The 22,660-nt window shown below is 39.2% G+C and overlaps 1 protein-coding gene across 3 annotated transcripts in view; it reads left to right on the forward strand.

Annotated features, from left to right (window-relative positions):
• Ctnna2 (catenin alpha 2) overlaps positions 1-22,660 on the forward strand; it is a 1,084,017-nt gene that overhangs the window by 346,492 nt on the left and 714,865 nt on the right. For all 3 annotated transcript variants that reach the window (XM_032906324.1, XM_032906321.1, XM_032906322.1), the window contains one exon: positions 393-596. In XM_032906324.1, the coding sequence (XP_032762215.1) occupies positions 393-596 (204 nt within the window). The remainder of the gene's footprint in view (positions 1-392; positions 597-22,660) is intronic.

Below are 22,660 nucleotides of genomic sequence, written 5' to 3' on the forward strand. Positions count from 1 at the left end.
CTCCTCCAGAGAAGGCTCTCAATACAGCTAATGTATGAATTGTTGATTACAGTTCATATCCGAGGTATCAATCTTTCTAATTCTACAGTGCTCTGTTCTTGAAGGCCAGGAAGCCAGTATCACTATCTTATGGGAAAGTACCTCCCCACAGATGGCCTTAATCAAGAACACAGGCTTCAGATAAGAGTTTCTGCTATTAATCTGTAGATTACATTTACAGGGAGGAGGAACAAAAACTTCCCCAAGAACTTCTCAGTATCTGGATTTTGTCTTAGTATCTGGTTTATTTTCCGGGGAGGGGTTTCTTGTCGTAGCGTCAGACAGTTTCCCGAAGAAAACAGACTGAGGCAGCTGTCTCTCTCTAGTTCATACTTCTCTTCTGATCTCTTCAGAATAAGATCATCCTGGACCCTATGACATTCAGCGAAGCCAGGTTCCGGCCATCCCTGGAGGAGAGACTGGAGAGCATCATCAGCGGGGCTGCCCTCATGGCAGATTCCTCCTGCACACGTGATGATCGCCGTGAGCGTATTGTGGCCGAGTGCAACGCAGTTCGCCAGGCACTGCAGGACCTGCTAAGCGAGTACATGAATAACGTAAGTGCTGGGCTCCAGGCTTTTCTTATCTCAATGGTTTGTGCTCTGTGCTCTTGCGATGAAATCAGGCATAGCAGGAATCCAGGACAGGTTTCACCAAAGGAACACTTTGGGAGTAAACCTGTGCTCTGACTGTTTCCATGTGCATGTTCGAGACGGAAGAATTGAGTGAAGTGTAAAATCTCAGAAAATCTGAGGGTGACTTGAGTGGTGTCTTCTTGGTCCTTTTGATGGTTGTGATTTGATTTAAGTAGGAGTTCAGTTGGTGAAGGTGATGATGGATGGAAGCAAGGGAGGCTGTGCCATCGGGTCCTTTCCGAAGCTAAGAATAGCAATAGATGCTAATCTTCAACTCTGAAAGCCATTAATAAGCACAGCAAGTTTAAAAGTGCTCCTGCCGGTCCAATAAAGTGGGAAAGTTCTAACTGCCCACAAACTTGGAGGAATTTATTAGACCTATTCTGCAAGTAGGGAATTCTAATGAGTGAATTGTCAAATAAGTGTGACTGCCGTCTCATTTTGGATGACACAGACAACAACCATTCTATGTCTCATAAATTGTGACTGTGTGTATATTTGTGTGAGTGTGTGGTGTGTGTGTGTGTGTGTGTGAGAGAGAGAGAGAGAGAAAGAGAGAGAGAGAGAGAGAGAGAGAGAGAGAGAGAGAGAGAGAGAGAGAGACAGAGAGACAGAGAGAGAGAGTGTGTGTGTATCTGTAAAATGAAAGGTGATTGAATCTGCATTCTTTGTTTTGAAAGGCACCGGACTGTAGTTGTATTCATTTGCTGCATTGGTTTAAATAAGAAGGGCCCAGAGTTTGCATTTATGAGTGATCAGAGTTCTCCCTGTGCTGCATTCTTGTCTTTGGGAGGATCAAGTACCAGTTGGAAAAAGCTGTCAGTCAAGTCAATACTTGGTTCATCGTGTGTTGTCAGAATGGCCTTACGGGTACTGAGGTACAGGGATGCTGAGAAATCTGAGCGCATCCTTTGCATCACAATGCAACTTCCCCAGGCAATGCTGAGACCGAGCAGCCTCCCAGTACCCAGTGACTGACTTCTATCTTAGTAAACACATGCAGCTCAGTCAATCAGTAAACCAGCAGGGTGGATTTCAAACAAGAAGCCAGCACTGGCAGTGACAGTCTTTTTCCTGGCATTTAAAAAAAAAAGAAGGAGTATACTGAGAATAGCCCGGAATCTAAACTGCCGGTTCTTATTTTTATTTTTTTTCCTGAGCCAATGGTTTGACTCTGCAGAAGGTGCTTGTAGCCACACCTAAAGACCTGGATTAGATCTCCAGGATCTAAATGGCGGATCTGACAGCTGTTCTCTGACCTCCACATGTGTGCTATAGTATATGTGTGCCCTATTCGGAAGTAAGAAAGACATATAATGAAAAACAAAATCACTTCCTTTTCCACAAACCTTCAGGTAGTTTGATTTTCAGAAGACTTGTTCATGTCCTTAGAGAATGAAATGTGGATGTCTACCTAGACATTTGTGAGAACATCTCTATAGGATTGTGGGCGACCAGTGCGTGCTGTGATTTGGCTCCATGCATGTAGGGTACAGCTAAAGATGTTGGTGGCCAAGGGCTCTCCCACCCTAAGCAAGTCTTTTGAGTGGCAGACATGTGGAAAAGGGATCCTCACGTGATCTGGAGCTTGCTGTATTTGTGCTTGGCGGGGAGGGTGTGTATTGACATGTCTACAGACTTCAGCTTCATCTCAAGGTACACGAAGATTTGCATCAAAGAACAATAATTACCAAAGGAGGTAAAGTTATAAAAATTGTGATGGCATATAAATAAGTCAGAATAGACTGTGTTCCTGTGAATAAAAGCCATGGGCTTTGATTTGGAAAAAAAAGAGGCAATCAAGATGTGGTATGTGATTTTTATTTGCTATCTAGAATACTATCAAATCAGGTGGGTTAATTTTTGTTTATTTCTTTGCTTCGTGTGTATATGTATGTTTAATTTCAATGTAAGTTCATACAGACCAGCAGAGGTTGGTGCCTTTTGTGTTTTACTGAACTTCAGTTTCTTGTAGTTTGGTTAGAATCTTGTGATACAGAAATGGTTTGTTCTTTCTCCTCTCATATTGTGGCAGGATACACAGAAGGCTGTAATTTTCAAATGCCCAAGCCTACAAATCCTATTCCCATCAAAGACGGAAACAAAGCATATCCCATCTTTGTCCTTCTCCTATGCTGTTAGGTTGAGCTTCACACTAGTGACTTGGGATAGAGCTGGATGCAGCCGTGCCACCATGGTTCCTATGAAGTGCTTTTATTTCTACTGCTACAAAATCAATATGCTTATCTTGATATGGCATGTATTAGTTTAAAGATACTGGTATACAACCATGGCTTGTCTTAAGCCTCTGGGCTGTAAATGCTGACTCATCCCATCATTCCTTTTTTTTTTTTTTTTTTTTTTTTTTTTTTTTTTTTTTTTTTTTGGTTTTTTTTTTTTTCGGAGCTGGGGAAAGGGCCTTGCGCTTCCTAGTTTTTCCCCAACCCCTCTCCCATCATTCCTAAAGAGTTTTTTCTCCCCTATTCTGTAAGCTGTGGAGTAAATGCATTAATTATCACATGCATCTTTTTGTGCTAATGTATTAGCACATTAGGATGAGAAAATCATGAACCCAAATAGTTAGAGATTGAAATCTTGAAGTAACAGTCATTTCTGAATTCCAAAAAAAATTCTGGTTAGTCCCCAATGAAAACTCAACTTCTAATACACCGTTGGCATCTAAAACAACCCTAAAGTGCCAGTCTTACCAAGCGATATGGAATGCGGATGGAGATGGCAGAGGGCTGCTGGGTGCAAACTGATAGAAACATCAGTCTTCCTGGGGGTTTGTGCTTTGCACATGTAGAAATGGTTGAGCTCAGAAAGAGATCATTGTTTGCTCGATATTGCCATAAATGTCTGTGTTTAATAAATATGTACATGTATGCCTTGTAAAAGCTGCAGAAACTGTGTACTTTGAAAAGATACTGATAAGAGAAGAGCCTAGAAGAAGACACCGGAGACTAAAGCTGAGATCTTAGAGCAGATAGGGGTAGGAAAGAAAAGGGGTTTTTCAATGGCCCCAAAGAAGTTCTCACTTAGCAGGGCCTTGGGTTCTATTCAGCTTCAGGAGCATCTACCAGTGAAACTGTTCTTTAAAACTTCAAACAGTGATAGATTGACGTTATAGTACAAATTGGGTGTGATGAGTAGAGGCTCTTCCGCCAAAAGATGAGTGGTCTGAACATGTAAGTGGGGATTGGTGCTATCCATGTTATTACTGTAGTATACATTATTCCAAATTACAAGGAGCCCTAAACTGTCCAATGGAAGTTATTTTATACAACTTAGTTTGGGAGCTTTAAACTTTCTTTATTAAAATATTAAAATTGAATTCAAATGTCCACTAAAGTTAGCTTATATGTCAAAGGAAAAAAAAATCAGAACTTCATGATAAGATACAAAAGGGCATGGTATTTTCCAGAGAAGAATTTTATAGTAGGTTGACACATTCATTCAACAAATGTATAAATGACTCCTTTGTGCTAGGCATCACATTAGGAAAGCAGGAGTGAACAGAGAAAAGCTCTCTGCTTTCACAGGACTTGTGCTCCAGAGAAAGATGATGGACATCCTAACTGTGAGTGCTTTGAGCATGAGCTATTTAAGATAATGATGAGCCCAGAGTCAAAATAGAAAACCCCAAGAAGAGGAGGGAGGGAGTGCTATTGAGTCCTGAAGATACAGGCACATGAAAGGATTACAGATCAAAGACCTCCTCGAGGTGAGAGAACAGACAGCATATGAGCCAAGGGTCTTGCTTATGAACAGCCATCTAGTATACAAGGACATTTATGAGGGGGTGAGCATCATTGCACAGGACTTGGCTTCCACATTAAGGGGATGAGAGATCATCTGTGAGTGGAGATTCAGGAATCAAGAATAGGCCGTAATGGTCTAATAATAAGATAAATAGAATAAATGTAATTAAAAGCTGGATTCTGAATAATCCATGTTAGAACAATCTCCATAGACAGAGGACAACAATAGAAGTGGACTAAGGAGTCCAACCTCTGACTATAATTTTAATAAAAATATTCACATAATATATAACGTAGTTATTGAGAAGAATATGCCCACTGTCGAAATGTAAAATAGACAGACATCATGAGCAACATTTACAGACATGTCAGAAATTTTCATTTGATTTAAATGGCAGAGGGAAATCTTATTTAATTCCAATGTAGTAGCAATTTGTAACTAGCTCACTTGGCCACTGTGCCTGCATACTTTGATAGACAGGGTATTTGACTGGGTGGTTAAGTAGAAAAATTATGCTTCAAAAATCTGTCATCAAAAACGCCTCTCAATATGCTTTTCATTCTTATATAGGACTGAAAAATAGATTCTGTGTCCTAATTACTAAACTACAATTCAGAACCATAAGAAAACTTTAATCCTTATTCTAGGTACTAAAACAGTAAACGGGCAACACTGAGAGGCAGTGAGCTGTTCTCTTCTTCATGCACAATTCACTGATGAGCCTTGGTGAGACTATGGAATGTCATGTGCCTGGATCATGTGTACTGTGGTGCTGTGCGACCCGGTTGAAGTCCATATGCATACACTCTTTGTATAGCTCTAAATCCTTTATTGTTTATGTGTGCATGTATGTGGATATGCGCACATGAGTGCAGGTGCCCATAGAAGTAAGAAGAAAGCTTTGGGTCACCTAAAGCTGGCATTACAGGTATTTGTGAGCCACCCACTGTGAGTGTTGAAAAACTAACTTGAATCTGGAAGAGCAGCAAGGACTATTATCCATCCTATTATCCATCAAGCCATCTCTCCAGCCCCTCTCATGTTTGTTTTAAGTCTATTAGAGGACGGGACTAGGGGGATGAATTGGTGAGTAAAGTGCTTACTGTTGAAGGACTGGGATCTGAGTTCTATCCCCAGTATTCATGCAAAAGCCAGGTATGACAAGTGCCTCTTACCCTGCCTCAGCAGGGACAAAAACTGGTAGATCCTGAGGGATCGCTACCATTTAATCTAACCAAATTCAACTTCCAGTCTTTACACGTGCCTGCCAAAACATAGTAAACATGCATGCACACACACACACACACACACACACACACACACACACACACACACACACACACACACACACACACACACACACACTTGCATACTCATTCAATTAGAGAAGTCTGACCAATGAAGCAAAAATTCCTTTGATGAGGGCCTTGGAGGTCTCTGCTGTGTTAACTACAGCGGGGTATTTTTCTTTGTATTTCTAAAAATAGAATTATATATGAAATAAATGAATCTATGGTTTTTTCATCCCCTTTGCATCCCTTTGGTGGGTCCTGGCCCTTAATTACAAACTGCTACTGAAAGTTTGGTAATTAAAGAACACAGTTATACACTGTTGTGGGGTCAAATATATATATCTAAGTTCCTGCAATACTGGTGTTCCATCTTTAGCTACACAGAAGAATGTATTAAAACTGAATTAGTAGCTGTGAAAAAATCCACAATGAAAGGAAGGTCGTAGGTAAATGGGTGGGTTTTGTTTTGTTTTGTTTTTATCATATAGCTCCAGGAGAGGTGCAGTGCATCTTGGTAGAAAGGGAAACAATTCAGAGAGCAGAGAGATCACATTTCATGCACACACAGGAAGCAGAGGGAGGAAAAAGTGAGACCAAGCTTTAAAACTAAAAAGCCCTTCCCCAGTGATGGATTTCCTCCGGCAAGGCTCCTCCCTCTGAAGATTCTAGAACATCCCCAAACAACGAACTGGAGGTGTAGTGTTACAGGTAGGTGAGCCTAAGCGAGAGATTTCTTATTCAAACCCACCACAGGGAGCTCCTTCACAGGACCCACTTACAGGGATCTGGGGATGCAGTGAGATCAATTAAGTTCATATCCAGCCTTTTCCTGGGTTCTAACTACAGCCAAGTTTAAACAAACTCTTCCTCGCTGTTAAATTTATTCAATTTTACAACTTCATAAAGCATGTCTTATATGTAAGTGTGTTCTCTTATACACCCCCATGTACCCACTTCTTGTCCCTCTTACCCCCCTCCACTTTTGCCCCTTGATAGCTTCACATCTTATTCATCACTTACAAACACATAATTTTACACATCTATAGAAAACTTTCTTCCTCGAAATTGTATGACATAAAAATGAGGTGATATCCAGGGATTCAGGACCTCAGAAAACAGTGGCCTTTCTATTCTTACTTCATTTTGTTTTGGTAGTATGATGTGCATATGCAATAAGTATGATGCAAAATTTGTAAACTTATTCTTTATATACAATTACTGTTAAAAGTTGAGTGTTGCCTTTATAAAGTTTATAAGCTTTCAGAAACAGTCTATGTGTGCTAAAACACACAAGCTTGTGTTATGACTTGATTTTTTTTAAATGACTGTCTTATAAATGGTATTTTGTAATCTATTTTCTTTACTCAATATTTTGTTAATGTTTCCATGCCAATAAATATTCTCTAAGCAAATGCTTCCTGACTGCATAGTATTTTGTTATGTGAGTTCAGCATAATAGACTTTGAAGCAATTCATTCAGAGTATACTGATAAGTAAAGAGATGGGTGTTGGAAAAGACAAACATAGAAGCCTACTTGTCTGGGCAGGACAGCGTGATTTAAAATCAAACTATGACCAAGTAAAAGATTTAGGAAAGCTATGAGAACAGACTTGAAGCTCAGAAGAATTTTAGACTCTTGGGAAGTTTTAGGCCATCAAACATTTGAACATAAACAAAATGTAATTTCCTCTGAAAGCTTGGGTTGGCCTTGAACTGAAGCCTATATTCATGCCTCAGCCTTAGAATGTACTAAAGGTGGGTGCGGCAGCTGCATGCATCTGTTACACCAACAACTCAGAAGCCCGAGGACTGTGGATGTTTCTGTTGTTCAAGGGCAACTTGGGAAAGAAATCTCAAATAAATAAATGCATAGCAATAAATCCTCCCATTAAATTTTCTGTGAATATATTTTTGTTTTGTTTTGTTTTAAACTGGGTAACTTTGATTTTGTTTTATCTGAAAAACAAAATCAGGTTTCTGGGAGATATAGGCATATGCCCCTCCATACAGCTAAAGGGTCCATACAGCTAGAGAGCTGTGAGACAGGAAGTGATAAATAAAACTGAACATGAACCTATGCACATTTTAGCCAATGCTCAAATGGGTTTCAGGTGTCCAATGGGGCACTCAGGTGAAGAGTAGGACACAAAGTCTAGAACCCTGCAGGATGACTCTAACCCGGAATGTCAGAAGAAAGTCTAGGTTCTCAGACACTAATGCCATTGGAGCAATGATCTAGCAAAATCGAATTTAATTTCAAACGGTGATAATGAGAAGAGATACTGTCTTATTGCTTAAAGAGAAAGATAGAAAATACCCCTCCTTGAAGAACTTAATACAGGCCACTGGCCATTTCTTTTCAAAGCCCCAAAACGGAATGATTTCAGCATGCCAACTTTTAGCCAGAATTTACTTTGAGGCTATTATCATGTACTAATCAGTATATCTTGGAGAAACCAATACCATTGTGTCCAGACGCCCTTGTCTCATTTTTCATACATTTAGAAAGTTTAGGTTCATTCTAACTTTTTTTGTTCTTTGACAATTTCACACTTATGCATGATGAAATTGTTTCATATACAATCCCTATTCTCTCCCCCAAATCCCCATATATCCCGGCCATCCTGTCTTTCTCCTAATTTCATGTAATCTTTTTTAATATCCCACTAATTCCAAAGTACTGCATCTATGTCAATGAGAGGGGTGCCATCAGTTGGAATATAGTTACCCTATCAGTGGCCACGTCCTCAAAGAACAATGCCATTCCCTCCCTCCGCAGCCATTGATTGCCAACAGCAAGGAACCCATTTTAAATCTGTCTCAAAGTATTTGAAAAATTAAAGTTACAACAAAACTAGTTTAGATTCTAGATCCACTAAAACTCAATTTAAGGACTCTATCATAAATTAAAATTGATCTAAATGACTAATTATAGGTTAAGCCTCCAATGATTGTAATTACTAGATTGTGATCATAAAGTATTTTAAAGAAAATGAATGGAACATTTGGGATTATCTTGAAAGATCAAAAGATTGTAGGATGTTCAAAGGCAGACATGGAATGCAAGATTATGAGTTGCGATGATGGAGAAGGTATGTTGTATGCAGGACATTCTTTACTATGTTAAGCCTACCAATGAGGAAGAGAAGCAAAGTAACTGAGCGTAAGGTAGCCACTGCCTTGCAGAAGGATAATGCTTACAGGATGCTTCTAGGGAGCTGACACTAGCAACCCTAAGCTTCAGTGTCACTCAGCTAAATGTAGCTTCTTTAAGGAGCTCTTCCTGCATACAGAAAGAAAACAGTATCAACTAGAACAAAAATAAATATTGTTTAATTAATTAATTAATTTTATTAAAATAAAAATTATCCCAACAGCAAAATTACTCAGTGTTCTAGTTTCTTTTCTGAAAAAAAAAATCAATATCTCAGAGAGTCTTTGAAGGCTAGTCTGAATCATACAAGGTCAATCAATATGACGGGAAGAGCCCAAAGCATTATGGGATAATCAGGAGTTGTCTTTAGCTTTGTAAATGAACAGGGTTTGCTGACAGCCTAGTCTGCCAAGTCATCAGATTGGTCATCATAGCTAAGGCAGCTGGGACAGCCCAATCTATCAATTGATCTTCTCAGGAAAGCCTTTACCTCCCCAAACTGTCAGAGAGATTAGAATGCTGTATTCTTTTATCAAACATTGATTAGCCCTTCCGCTAAGTTTTCAAAGTACACTGCATGCCTGGAACTGGTGTTCTCCCTCCCCAGTATGTTGTTCCGGAGATAAGCATTGAAGCCTTCTTTGTTTAGTTCTGTCACTGCCTTGGTCCCACAAGGAAAAGGATTGCTCTTGATTCAATTAGGAAATAATTGCACTCTTAAAAAAATATTTCATTGGTGGTAACATCTCTCTGTTCTGGGACACAAAGTCTTTCAGTGACTTTGTACTTAGTATCTCCTTTAATTGCAATGTTCTTTCTCAAACCAGGTAAAAATGACTTCTTTGCCTCTAAAATTTAGCTTGAATATGTCGTCTTGATTGCTTTAGCATACTTAATTTGGTAGTTATACCTGCCGTATTCCAATGACATCACCTCTGGGATTGATTATTTTGCATTCCACTCTTGGAATTTAACTCTCATGTAGAGGAGCCACATATAGTGCATAATCCCAAGAATTGAGAGCAACTAGCCTAGCACAGGGTAGGCTCTATAGAGACATTTTTAATGAACAAGTGGATTTCATCATCTTCAACAACAGCAACAATAATAACAACAACAATAATAACAATAATAAAAGAGTTATGATTATAAAAGAAGGAACAAGAAGAGAAGACACAAATCACAGATGTTTTTAGTACATGTAATTTTATATTTTAGGATGGAGGTTCATCCCTATTCATTACTCAAATAGTTGATGAAACCAGTGGACGAATCAGCTAAGAGGAACTCTGGTTTCTTTTTGCTTCAAATTGCTGTATTCAGCCCATTCTTTATTGTTTGAGCTTTCCTATGGCCCTAGGAAAGTACTCCATCAGATCTTTCTAGAAAATCTTGAAATTATCCCAGTAATTGAGCTGTTGTCATTGTAACACTGTCATTTGAGGCAGGACCTTATAGCTCAGGCTGGTCTTGAACATGGCACGTTACCAAGGCTAGACTAGAATCACACTGATCTGAACCTCAGACTCCTACCTGGTAGGATTAAATATATCAAAGATGAAAAGGAAGCATATTGGAGCTTACTCTTCAGTTCAGAGATCTTGTCTGAATAGCTTCTCTTTGGCCCTACTAGGACAGCATGCCTGTCTGAACGTATCCATAGAGATGAGTCCCAGGAGCTAAGCAGAGCTCATATTGCCAGTAACTAAGGATGTTTCAGGCTACGCTGCACTGTAGACATTGAAACCCATTGTTTCCTGCAAAAGAGTTCCTTTAAGCACCCCTAAATTGGCGCAGAAAGCAGAGAATACCAGAGACATTCTCTGAGGCCCCATTCAATTCACACAATCACAGTGTCTCACAAAAAGGATTTTAATTGCTAACTTGATCAAGTACTTAGAAAAGTTTTTCTTTATATTGTACTGCTATTTGTATGTATGCATGTTTGTGTACATATGTACATCTGTACTGGTGTGCATTCACATCTGTGCACATATGTAAACCAGTATTCTCTATAGCTCTTCAACTTATTCTCAAGGCAGAGTCGCTCACTGAAACTCATCTACATACCTAGAAGGGGTTGTCAGTGAGCTTTAGGAATCCCACTGTCTCTCCCTCCCCAGACCTGTATGTGACAACACCACATCCAGCTTCTTGCATAATGAGTTCTGGAAATCTGAACTCAGATTCCTCTGCTTGCATGACAAGCATTTTGTTGATTTAGCACTTTGTCCAGCCTCCTTCAGATGATTTTTAAGCTCAGAGAGGGAACAATTGAAGACAGTGGGTAAATCAAATGTTGATTTAACTCAACAGAGGTTTAAAACAGGTTTTCCTTTTTTATTATTAAGAATAAATACTGGTGTAAAAATATATAAAATACAGTAGGCAAAATACATCTGACAAAGTATTGTTGAGCTGTTCTAACCAGCTAGGACATGCAAAATACCTGAAACTGGAGCTGGCTGATGTCTTTTTTGAATCTGTAAGGAAGAGGCAAACAGACTTGTACCAGCATCTCACCCTGTGAGCTGCTAATTGAAGGGTAGCTGTTTGTTCAAAACTTCAAACTGTCTAACATCACTCCTCCTACCACACCTTTCCCTATACATCATCCTGAACACCTACTCTGCAACTCATAAGAAGACAGTTTGTTATCCTTGAAAGGACTAGGCTCTCTCCACAAGCACCAGAACTGGAATGCCTGTTCGAATGGATTATTTAAATATCTCTTAAGAGCTACACTGCTGGCTATTCGCTGTGCGGACTGCAGCTGAAAGATTGAGAGACTCCTCCAGAGTTACCCATTACTCAGTTTACCTTGGAGCTTTTGTTCCAAGCTTTTAAATCAGTCATGTTCTCCATTATTTTTGTCAATTCTAGAGCAAAGTATTTCTGAAGAAGAACTCTGTACACTGCTCTAGAAAATTTGAAATTGTCATTCAACCTAAATTGGGGTATCAAACCTATGTGAGGAGGTGAAAATACATATATTATAGGACCATAAATCAGTCCTAAACCAACATATATGTAATAGCAAAACCAAGGAAGATAACTATATATAAAACGAATCTATCCCTTACCAACTGCCTTAATTTCAATTATGTTGTGATGAAGTATTTTGACAAAAGCAGTTTAGGGGAGAAACGGTTTGTTTTAGCCGATAATTCCAGTCAACAATCCATAATTGGGCAAAGTCAAGGAATTTGAAGCAGGTAGTCATGTTACATTCCTAATCAAAAGCCCAGAGGAAGGAGATAGAGCATTCATGCTTAATGCCTGTGCTCAGCTTGCTTTCTCCTCTCTTAAACAGTTCAGGATTGCCTCCACAGGTAATAGTGTCACCCACAGTGGTTTATCTTCTCATTCCAACAACATTATCAAAAGTATCCCATAGAAACATGCCTACAGTCTAACCTGACTGAGATAAACCTTCATTGAGCCTGTCTTCCCAGGTGATTCTAGCTTGTGTCCAATTGACAATCAAAACTAACCATCTTGCCCACCTTGGACTATGGCATTGTGCACCAACTCACTTTATCTTTGTTCCATGGAAACCCTCCTCCTAAAGAAAATGGCTCAAGAAGACATTAGAATGTTCTGCTACTTTTGATTCGAATAAATCAAAAGGAGACACACAGAACATTTCATTTTGTTTGGGACCTACAGGCTCTATCTAATTTTATAGTTTTGATCCTTATAAAAAAGATGGACACAAAAATCCACTAGGAAATGTGTGTTCCTGCATACCAAGGCTCCTTATGCACAAATCATTTCTCTGAATTTCATCTTGTAGCAAACATTAACTACTTCCTTGGGTCTCTTTGCTCTGTTTCCTCACTTTAAATAAGTAATAATACAATATCTCTTCTATATTTATATTTTCTTCAAGATTTTTAAAGAATAACTAGCCATTTTTATGAAGCCCCTGCTTCTGATTTCAAGCCAGTTAGATGAAAATGAGCAGCAGGCTACCTATTGACAAGTGAGTGGCCCACGATCCTGACCTCATGTGACCAGTACAGTTCAATTTGTAGCTCAGGTCTTCTGGTCCTGTCACTGCTACACTTTGATTCTTTGCCCTGATTCTGGTTTTATATATTAATAGAGCTAGATACCACATTGGGCTTTCATGTTCTTTGCCTATTAAATGTTCCACATGGTGTATTGACAACCTTATCTGCCATACTTCTGTTCTTGTAAAGTCAGTGGACTATATACTATTCTTTGTATAAGCATGCAGGCAATAGAACAGACAGAGACTAGTCCAAGTCCAGGGAGGAAAGCAGGCATCACAGTCTAGTGGGGCAAACATCTGAGCTTCTCACAGGGAGCCTCCATTGTCAAGAGGAAGGTGTGAAAGGATAAAGAATTGAATCTGGTTTCTTTATGAGAGTAAAAACTCCAACGGTTCAGTCTCTGGGTAGTGTCTATCCACTTGATAGGGGTAGCAGGAACTATATTCATAACAACATTTATACACCAACTTTCCCATAATTCCCAATGTCCAGTTCAATATTTCTGTGCTCAGCTAGGCATGTCTTTCCAAAAGCCTGATTTCTATCTTTTCTAAAAATAAATCTCTAGTTTTTTGCAACTTGAAATAAAGGAAGTTATGGACCCTCTTTCTTACCCTTCTTTCATGATGAGAGTGTATAATCAATATAACTGATTAATAATTGTAAAACATCGTAGGGTTTAGTATCATGTTTTAGTTGGTGTACACATTTTATGGACAGATTAAAGTAAACTTGGAAATGGATTTGTTATCGTGTTCCTCATAAGAATGTTTAAAGTCTCATCTCTGGGAAATTTTTTTAAAACACACAATATTATTACTGATCATAGTCACCATGCTATGCAATAAATTAAAACCAATTCCTCATGTGTAAATGAATCTGTGGCCTATTTTCCCACACTAGCCTATAGAAGCCAAAGGCTGGTCTTTTAATGAAACTGATGTAACACATAATGTACACATACTGTACATAGGAGAAAGTAAAATTAGTATAGCTCTTCTACCTCTTTTGAAACAGGGTCTCATTTTGTAGCCCAGAGTGGTCTTGAACTTAGGACAATCCTCGTACCTCTGCCTACCAAGTGTGGCTGTGTGTCTCCTGTCTGTTAATAAAGAATACTGGGGCACTTCATAAGAATACTGAAGCTAGAAGTATTACATGACTCTCCCCCTGCAAGGAACTGAAAATGGGTGTGTTGAGAGGATTTCTGCATGTCTATTTTCATGACAGCACTGTTCACAATAGCCAGGACAAGGGTCCCCCAATCCACAAATAAAGGAAAATTGGATATATGCACAATGGAACACAATATAACCATAAAGAAGAAAATCCCCTCGTTTACAACAGCCCAGCTGTACCCATAACTCTAGTTGCCTTTTGGAAAGTAGATCAACATTTCTCTTTTAACATTCTCGTTTTTCTCTTTTCTGCAGAAGTGGATGCTTCAAATCCGGCATCTTTGACAGTTTTTTAGTGTAAATTGGCTTGTCCTGGCTTCCACTCTTCTAGCTGGGAATAGTGGTCCTAAATGAACTAGCAACTTTTCTCTGATTTATGACTTTCCAAATATTGAGGCCATTTTTTCTGTTACCAATTCATTTCAAAGAGAACTGGGGGTATTTAAAAGAACATTATTCTATGGTCATCTTGCTGGGGTTTGAGAAACTAGCAGTGATAAATACCTGTGCTGAGACTGCCACCTTCAGCTGGGTCTTATTTATTTTAAAGCTGAAATGCAATGGTCCATCCAGTGTTCAATACACAGACCTGCAACTTGACCACAGAGAGGGATTCAGTTAGCTCGATCAGTATACAGTTTTTTAATGAACATAGAAGTTGCACAGAGCATGTTACAGCTGTTGTTTCCATCTCGAATAGTGGCCTAGTCAGACAGCTGGTCAAGCTGAGATTATGCACATGATAATAAATAATTGTTCAGAAACTCAATTTCCAAGTATCCTTCATCCTGTCTTCTGCCAAGCTAAGGCCTAGTACGAGTGTCATCAGTCCCACTAGTTGCTGAGGACTGTGCACAGTGATTCTATTTCCACTGTGTTACTAGACTTTCCTGACTTACAGTATCTTTCTTAATACATGTTGGGCCTCAGGATCTTACGAATGGAATCCCTCTCTTGTTTTCCAAAGGTTATTTTTAAGATTAACTCATCTTTTATGTTACTGGATTTTCCCCCATGAAACCTTTCTCTATAAAACCCTCTCTCTAACTAATTTTTATGGAAATCATTAATGTGTATTAATTGTATAAAATAATCACTTCCATAATGACATTTTTTATGTGATTATTATGTTTATTTATTTGGTATCTGTGGATGTGTGGGCAGACTATGGCATGTTATATGAGGTTTGAAAACTGTGCAGACGTTGGGTTTTCTCCTTCCAGGATGTTAGTCCCAGAGAGTGAACACAGCTAGTCAGGCTCAGCACCACGTACGCTACCTGTCGAGCCATCTCCCTGGCCCTTCAGCATTTTTTCACACATATGCACAGTGGATTCCTACCAGAGAGCTCAGCTTCATCTCCTCCTTCCTCCTTAATATCCATGCTTCTACTTTCATGATCCTTTTGCTCTGTGCCTATTGCACATGTGATAGAAAACATGTACTTCTTATGGCCCTTAGTCTGCCCAATGCCAGCTGATATGGCCATCTCTGGTTTCTTTCATTCTCCTGTAGATGACATTTCGGTGTTTTTCTCTGTGGCTGAGAAATACTCCACTATCTGAAAAGCATGTTCATATTCTCTTTTATCATTCTTCCATTGACCTTTGATATTCCTAAAACTTTATCAAGCATATTGCCCAATGGTTTAATGTATGAGCAAACAGGTTACAATAACTATTCATCTCTAATGCTACCAGAAACCAATATGCTAAAATCAAAAACAGAGACCAGACTAATGTGTGGGTCATTAACATGTAGTACAGTCAGTTGGAAGACTCCAGTGATATATTACTAACATATCGTGAAGAGCAGTGGGGTACTTCATTACATTTTCCCACCGAATTAATATATCCATGGAATAATTCTCATGAATCCAAAAATATATTCTAGAAAAATCGTATATATTTTGGGACATCCATATATTTAACAGATAAGAAAATAATCGACACCGTAGCTGTGTGTGCTTCAGATCTAGTTCTCCCAGTGTTGGAGCTATAGATGCACCAGGCTTTCCTGGGGATGAGCAAAGGTCAGGTATGAGCTCTGTTTCCCAGCCCCACTCCCAGATAACCTCTCCCCAAGTGGCCCTTCTACTTACTGAATTGAATATTTGCTTCTCATGTAAAATGAAAACAACTCAAATCTCGTGAAATCTTGATGGCAAGACACTTTGAAAAATAAATGTTTTTTTGTACATGAAATTCTACTTAGTATTTTTTGTCTGTAGTACCCAGATCATTAACAGAAAAGGACCAAGAAACAGAAAACCTTTCAATTTGATGCAATGGATCTGAAGGTGCTGGTTAAACAAAGAAGCCAGACTCTTGGCAGATTAGCTAACCAACCTGTTCTGGAAAATTCAAGTAACTGCAAATTCTGAGCCCTGGCTATGAGTTTTATATATTGGCTGTATAAAATCTGCCAGAGAAAGTAGAATGGATTTGACTATATCTGTGTCTCCATGCTGAGATTTTAGGAAGCCATTTGAATCTGCCCACCCATAAGGCTTCTCTCCCATGGCTATGTATTCTTTGTTTGGTGATAAGCCAAGAACAATAGCCTGATTACAATACTGCTCAAATCTTTTGCCCTGACTTAGCTATACCATTTTCAAACAATGTATTGTGATTTTTAGTTTCTTAGAATAATAGAAATATGGTATTTGGCCAAGAAGAGAAGTTATGATGAAACATCTCCATAAAGCATTTTGACTATTTTGTTCATGCGTGCTATTTTCTTCCTCCATAGTGACAGGAGAATCATGCCTTTTCTCACCCTGTAATGAACAATTGAATTATACCAACGCAGTTCAGCAGAACTAATGCTTACTTGCTGGGTAAATCAATCTGTTTGCTTTCTTTAACACAAAAGGGAAACAATCACAAAGTTAACAATTTTACTTTATAAATTCTTACAATAACAGAAATTAATCACTGAAGCCAGGACTGAGAATCTTTTGTTAACCTAATCCAATTTTATTGGGAAAAAGTATTAAAAATTATTGAGTGCTTAAGGGGTTATTCAAGGATACCAGAAGACAATGAAAATTGTACAGTCGAGCGACTGACTATTCTGTAGCTAAATGTTTCGAGTATCTGACTTCCAAATGTGGTGTAAAAATATGTAACAAGGCATATATAGATACAAACCATTTAGTATCTCCAAGAGATGGGGACACAATAATGGGGTTAACCCTTGCATATCTGGAAGATGCCTACTAGGTTACCAAGACATTAAATTAGCAAAAATAAAGTCTATATAGAAGAAAATGTAGAAGTGGGCAATGGTGTATCTAAAAAGGGTTCAATAGAAATAGTCAACAGGGAAATGCAAATCAAAAGCACACTGAAAAATGATGTTGCTCCAATTAGAATGATTGCCATTAAAAGGTAAAAACAAAACAAAAATATAAACAAATGTTGTAGAGTTGTAGAATGCTCAGAGAGAGGGAATTCTTGGAGACTATGCAAAGTAAAGTAAATTATAGAAAATAATATGACAACTCTATATGAAACCCCAACAGATTTTAATAATCTATACCCACACCATAAAGTAAAATTGTAAAGACCAGGAGAGGCACCTAAAACAGTAATGTCACTCAAAAGCCAAAGCAAAGGCCAAATGCAGAGAAATGCTAGCAGCAAAACCACCGAACCGAGAATGGGATTCCCCCAAAGTTAGAGGAATTAGAGAAAGGATTGAAAGAGCGAGGCTTGCAACCCTACAAGAAGAACAATGCCAGCCAACCAGAGCCCTAGGGACTAAAACCACACAAAGTTTTCATAATGGGATTGAGCCATGGTTCCAACCTTCATATCTAGTAGAGGAAGGGCCTTGCTGGCATTGTAGGAAGGGAGAAGTCTTGTTCCTGTTATGTCAAATCTCACCAGGGGAATGTCGGGGTGGCTTGGGCAAACGGAGTGGATGGAGAGAGGAACACCCCTAGAAGAAGGAAGTGGATGTGGATGGGGAAGCAAAGCCCAGGAAACCAGAAAGGGAAATAAATATTTGAAATATAAATAAAGAAAAATCAAATAATAAAAAAAAGAAACAAAAAAGAAAGTCTCATGATGCCTCAGAAGGCGTCAAACAAAGTTATAATCAAATGTTTACTAGAGGTGCCAAACACCTCTGGGTCAGAAAGCATGGTGACAAAGTGCACAGATGGATGCATGTGGACACACACACACACACACACACACACACACACACACACACACACACACCAGTGGGATTCCCCTGCATGCTTCTAAACTGGAGAATCCTGAAGTTGTTAGTGCATAGGAACAGACATGGAGGACATTAGAGTGTATAAAGTTTGAATCAGGCTTAAACAGACAGACACTATAAGGTCTCTTCAAATGCAAAGAGTCTAAAATAGTTATCTGACAGCATTTGCAAATTGAATCTGGTTTCTAGACGCTGACAAGAATTAGGAGGAGAGATAATGAGGAGGGGTTGGCAAATTAGCGTAGTGTTAGAGTTAGATAGGGGGGGATAAATTCTGATATTTTGTGATACAGTAGGGCAAACATAATTAACAGTAACACACTATATGTCTTAAAATAGGTAGAAGTTTTAAAATATATCTTCATCACGAAATAATCAAAATTTAGGGAGATGAATATGTAAATTACTCTGATTTGATTATTTCCCAATGTGTACATAAATCAAAACATTATATTATGCCTCACGAACGTGTACAAATATTATGTCAGTCAAAAATAAATTAATTCAAAAAATAAATAATGGAAGAATTATGGAGAAGATATTTTACATGGGAAGAATATCATAGGATAAAATTTGTTATGTGCATAGTCGGCTTGGTAAGAGCCACTGGGTTAGATAAAAAGGATTTAAAGAGAGAGCAGTGAAAACAGTGAAAAATGTAAGTTTGGATTTGAGAAATCTCTAAGTGTACAAATGCATGCTTTACAGTGGAGAGATGGCTGGTAAAGTGCTTGCCCGGCAAACATGAGGACCTCAGTTTATCCCTAAAACAAATGTAAGAAAGCTGGACTGGGTGGTGTGTCAGCTGGGGATGTAGAGCTTTGTCATTCGCTAGGGTTCTCTGGCCAGTGTTTCCTCCTTAGTAAGTTACGGGCCGTGAGATACCATGTCTCTAGAGGAGGTGGAGGTTGGCAGATTAGCTCAGTGAGTAGACATACCCAAAACTCAGGACTTGAGTTCAGTCTCAGACTCCACAGAGGTGGCAAGGCAGAGACCATCAGTACATCGTTGTCCTTTGAGCTCCATATGTGTGCCATAGCACACATGTATACCCCCATTATACACACAATATGATAATGACACGTTTTCTTAGCTAGAGGAAAGAACCCGAGGAAGCACGCCAGAGCTTCACCAAAGATGACATAGTTGTTAATTAATTTGATCCCCTTCAACTTATCAGTGTACACACAGATGCACAGATATGAGCCCCAGTTTTGTATAAACACGCACACATGTAAATGTAAATTTTAAATTAAGAGGAAAATGATTAAGGCATTGGAAAGAAAACAGAAAAGATGATGCAGATTAAGGAGTCAAGTTCCAGGTAACTTGATGACCCATTTGTTTTTAGAGTAAGAAAAATAAAAGGTAGAGGGAGGAACTAAATACAATGTTACTTTTCCAAAGTAAAACCATCTAGCAATGTATGAAATGATGAGATTAGAAGATGTTTTAGTCAGTAAAATGTTTATCATGCAATCAAAAAACCTGAGTTCAATCCAGAAAAACCCATGTAAAAAGCCACACGTGACAGATTACACATCTAATCCCAGGAATGGAGAGATGGAGCGAGGCAGATTCCCTTGAATTCCACCTACAGCTCATCTAAATTCACATACATATCTACACACTCTCATGTGTGCATGTGTGTACACATAAAAGAACTGACTTTGAAAATGAAAACATTACCTCTCTTTTGGAGAAATGTCCTGGAGAAGAACTTTTTGTTTCTTGCATTTACGGGAGTCAGAGGTGTTATTTAGCTTTCTTCTTTCAGATGAAGTTCAGATGTGTCTTCTAGAGTGAATATTAGGAAAGGACAGTTAAGATCGGGGTTTGTACATCACAGAACACAATTTTAAAATGTCCCTGGACCTGCTCTTAGTTGGTCTGCAACCTTTCTATCCTTTACTTGGATAGTTCTGTGTCTGCGACCATGATGATGTCAAGTGCCATATAGTTGTTTAACGTAAGTCAGGAGCCAGTCCCATTATTTAGTGATTTTAACACCTTTTGTTCATTTGGCCCCATTCTATAGAAAACATATTCCAAGATGTTACAGAGGATACAAGGTCAGATAAATTAGTCACTATTTGACTGAGAGTTAATTATTAGACCTGGCAATGTCTTGAAACAGGGTTCTATTCATTATGGCTAATCTCAAAAAGTTGTATTGAAAACATTGTAGTTATCTATGACAGGATGCGGAATAAGATGTTATATTGATCAAGGTTAGTTTGAGTCAGATGAAATTGGATATATTACTGTATAAAAAGGAATTGTTACTTCTCACAGGCAGGCATGTATCTGTCAATTTCCAATCAGTCTGAGGCCGGTTTCACTCACCATAGATAATCAAGGTGGTTCCCGTGTTTTCAGACTTACGTGGTCGGAGCCAGCCTCCCTTGGGTTGGTGGGAAGCCTCGCTGGGAGACACAGTGCAAGCAGTGCTGCTGTTAAGTTCAACTTAGGCTCTTTGTCATCTCACAGTGGCACATGCAGGGTGCAGACCAGAAAGGCCAATTTCCAGTACTCAGGACCCTGCCGTCTGAAGGCACTTGAGCCTCCTCAGAAGCTCTTACGCCATCACAGTGGATCAGAGCTCCACAAGCTCTGCGACACTTGATGCTGATGCTGCCACAAGATGAAAGCCACGAGGCTGGGCTCGAAGGTTTCTTTTAATGTTATGGGTTCTGTAACTGTATAGGTGTGCATCAGAGGGATGTAGGTGGGCCATCATCCTGGCAAATAAAGTTGTTTCTAGTTCTAGTTTCTCAGCACTTCACTGTATACACAAGATCAGAACTGAGGAGGAACCCTTGGCTCTGAGATGAAAGTACAAATCATATTTATTTCCATATTTCTCAGTCTTTGCTCATCGTATTTTATGCTGTTTTTTTTCTTTGTGTTTATTTGTTTTACATATGATCTCATTCTAAGACAGGCTGCTGGGAATTTACTATGTGATCCGTGGTGGTTAGGAACTCATGGTCCTCCTACTTCAGTCTCTAAGTACTAGGACTATACATGTGAGCCACCACGCCCAGTTCTATTTTGAATATATCTTCTTTTCATGTTTTGTTGAAAATGATTTGTGTGATGGTATGTGCATGTGAATGGGTCCATGTGACAGAACGTGAATGAGGAGGTCAGAGGAAGTCTGAATAGGTGGGACATGCTCTCCTCTTTACAAAAATCAAACTCTGGTCACCTGGTTTGTGCAGCAGGAAAAGCCTTTACCCACTAACGCATCTCTCCAGTACTACTCATTAGTTCTTAAAGAAATACCCAGTTTTATTTTTTTAAATTTAAGTTTGAGAATTTCACATATGTCTCTGAGTTGTAGGATAGCAAAAAGGAAAGTCAGCTCTGGTAGCAGTGAGGGTGATTCTTCCTTGGCATGGGGATTAGGTGGGTTGAACCAACATCATCTTCCCTAGGGAAAGACTCTACCCTGATCTCTGCCAGATCTGCCTTTGTTCAGCCTCAGGGCAGCAGGGTGCAGCACAGATTTTCATTTTGACTTTGTGCTGTGCACTTCGAGACAAGAGTTCCACTGTAGACTCCCTGGAAGCCAAGTCCACTTGGTTGCGAATGATAATGATCTCAGGCAAGTTTTCTTCAAAAGCCACACCAGAAGTTGTGAATTTTCCAAGGTCATCACGCAAAAGATATTTTAGTTTTCATAAGATATTCCTGTGTGTGCTTCCATGTATTTATGAAATAAATTCAACTGTGATTATTAGAGCACTAAATTATCAAAATCTATATTACTTAAGTGTAAAGTATACATAACCCTGTTGAAGGAAGAGGTAGGTAGGTCTTGAGAGCCACTGTTAACGGCTCTGGGTATGGTAGAGCTGGAGAGATGGCTCAGTAGATAACAGCACTAGCTGCTTTTGCAGAGGACCTAAATTTAGTTCCCAGCACCCGCATCAAATAGCTCACAACAGCCTGTAAGTCCAGCTACTAGGTTCTGGTACTCTCCTCTGGTCTCCCTACCCTCACTCACATTGTCACAGATTCCTTGTTCTAAACTGCATACTTAAACTTCCCAGCATGTATCTCGTAGGTGAGCACAGCAGCCTCTAGAGGGTGGGATTTGATAGGCATCTGTGTGAGGTTGCTGTCTGGTCACCTCACACAATCCAATAGTGGAAAGTGAGCTTAGCTTTAGTGAGTTAGCTTTAGGTCAAGATCCCTTGGGCTCATTCCAACCCAGGAGGTCCAGGAGTGATGATACTTGTCTATGTACACTGGAGGAGGAAGAGACGGAGGAAGAAAGAGGAAAGAGAGTAAAGAGAGTGTGGAGATTAAGGAGGATGGAGGAAGAGAGGAAAGAAATGG

Source organism: Rattus rattus, chromosome 6, assembly GCF_011064425.1.
Source record: "Rattus rattus isolate New Zealand chromosome 6, Rrattus_CSIRO_v1, whole genome shotgun sequence".
Lineage (NCBI taxonomy): Eukaryota > Metazoa > Chordata > Mammalia > Rodentia > Muridae > Rattus > Rattus rattus.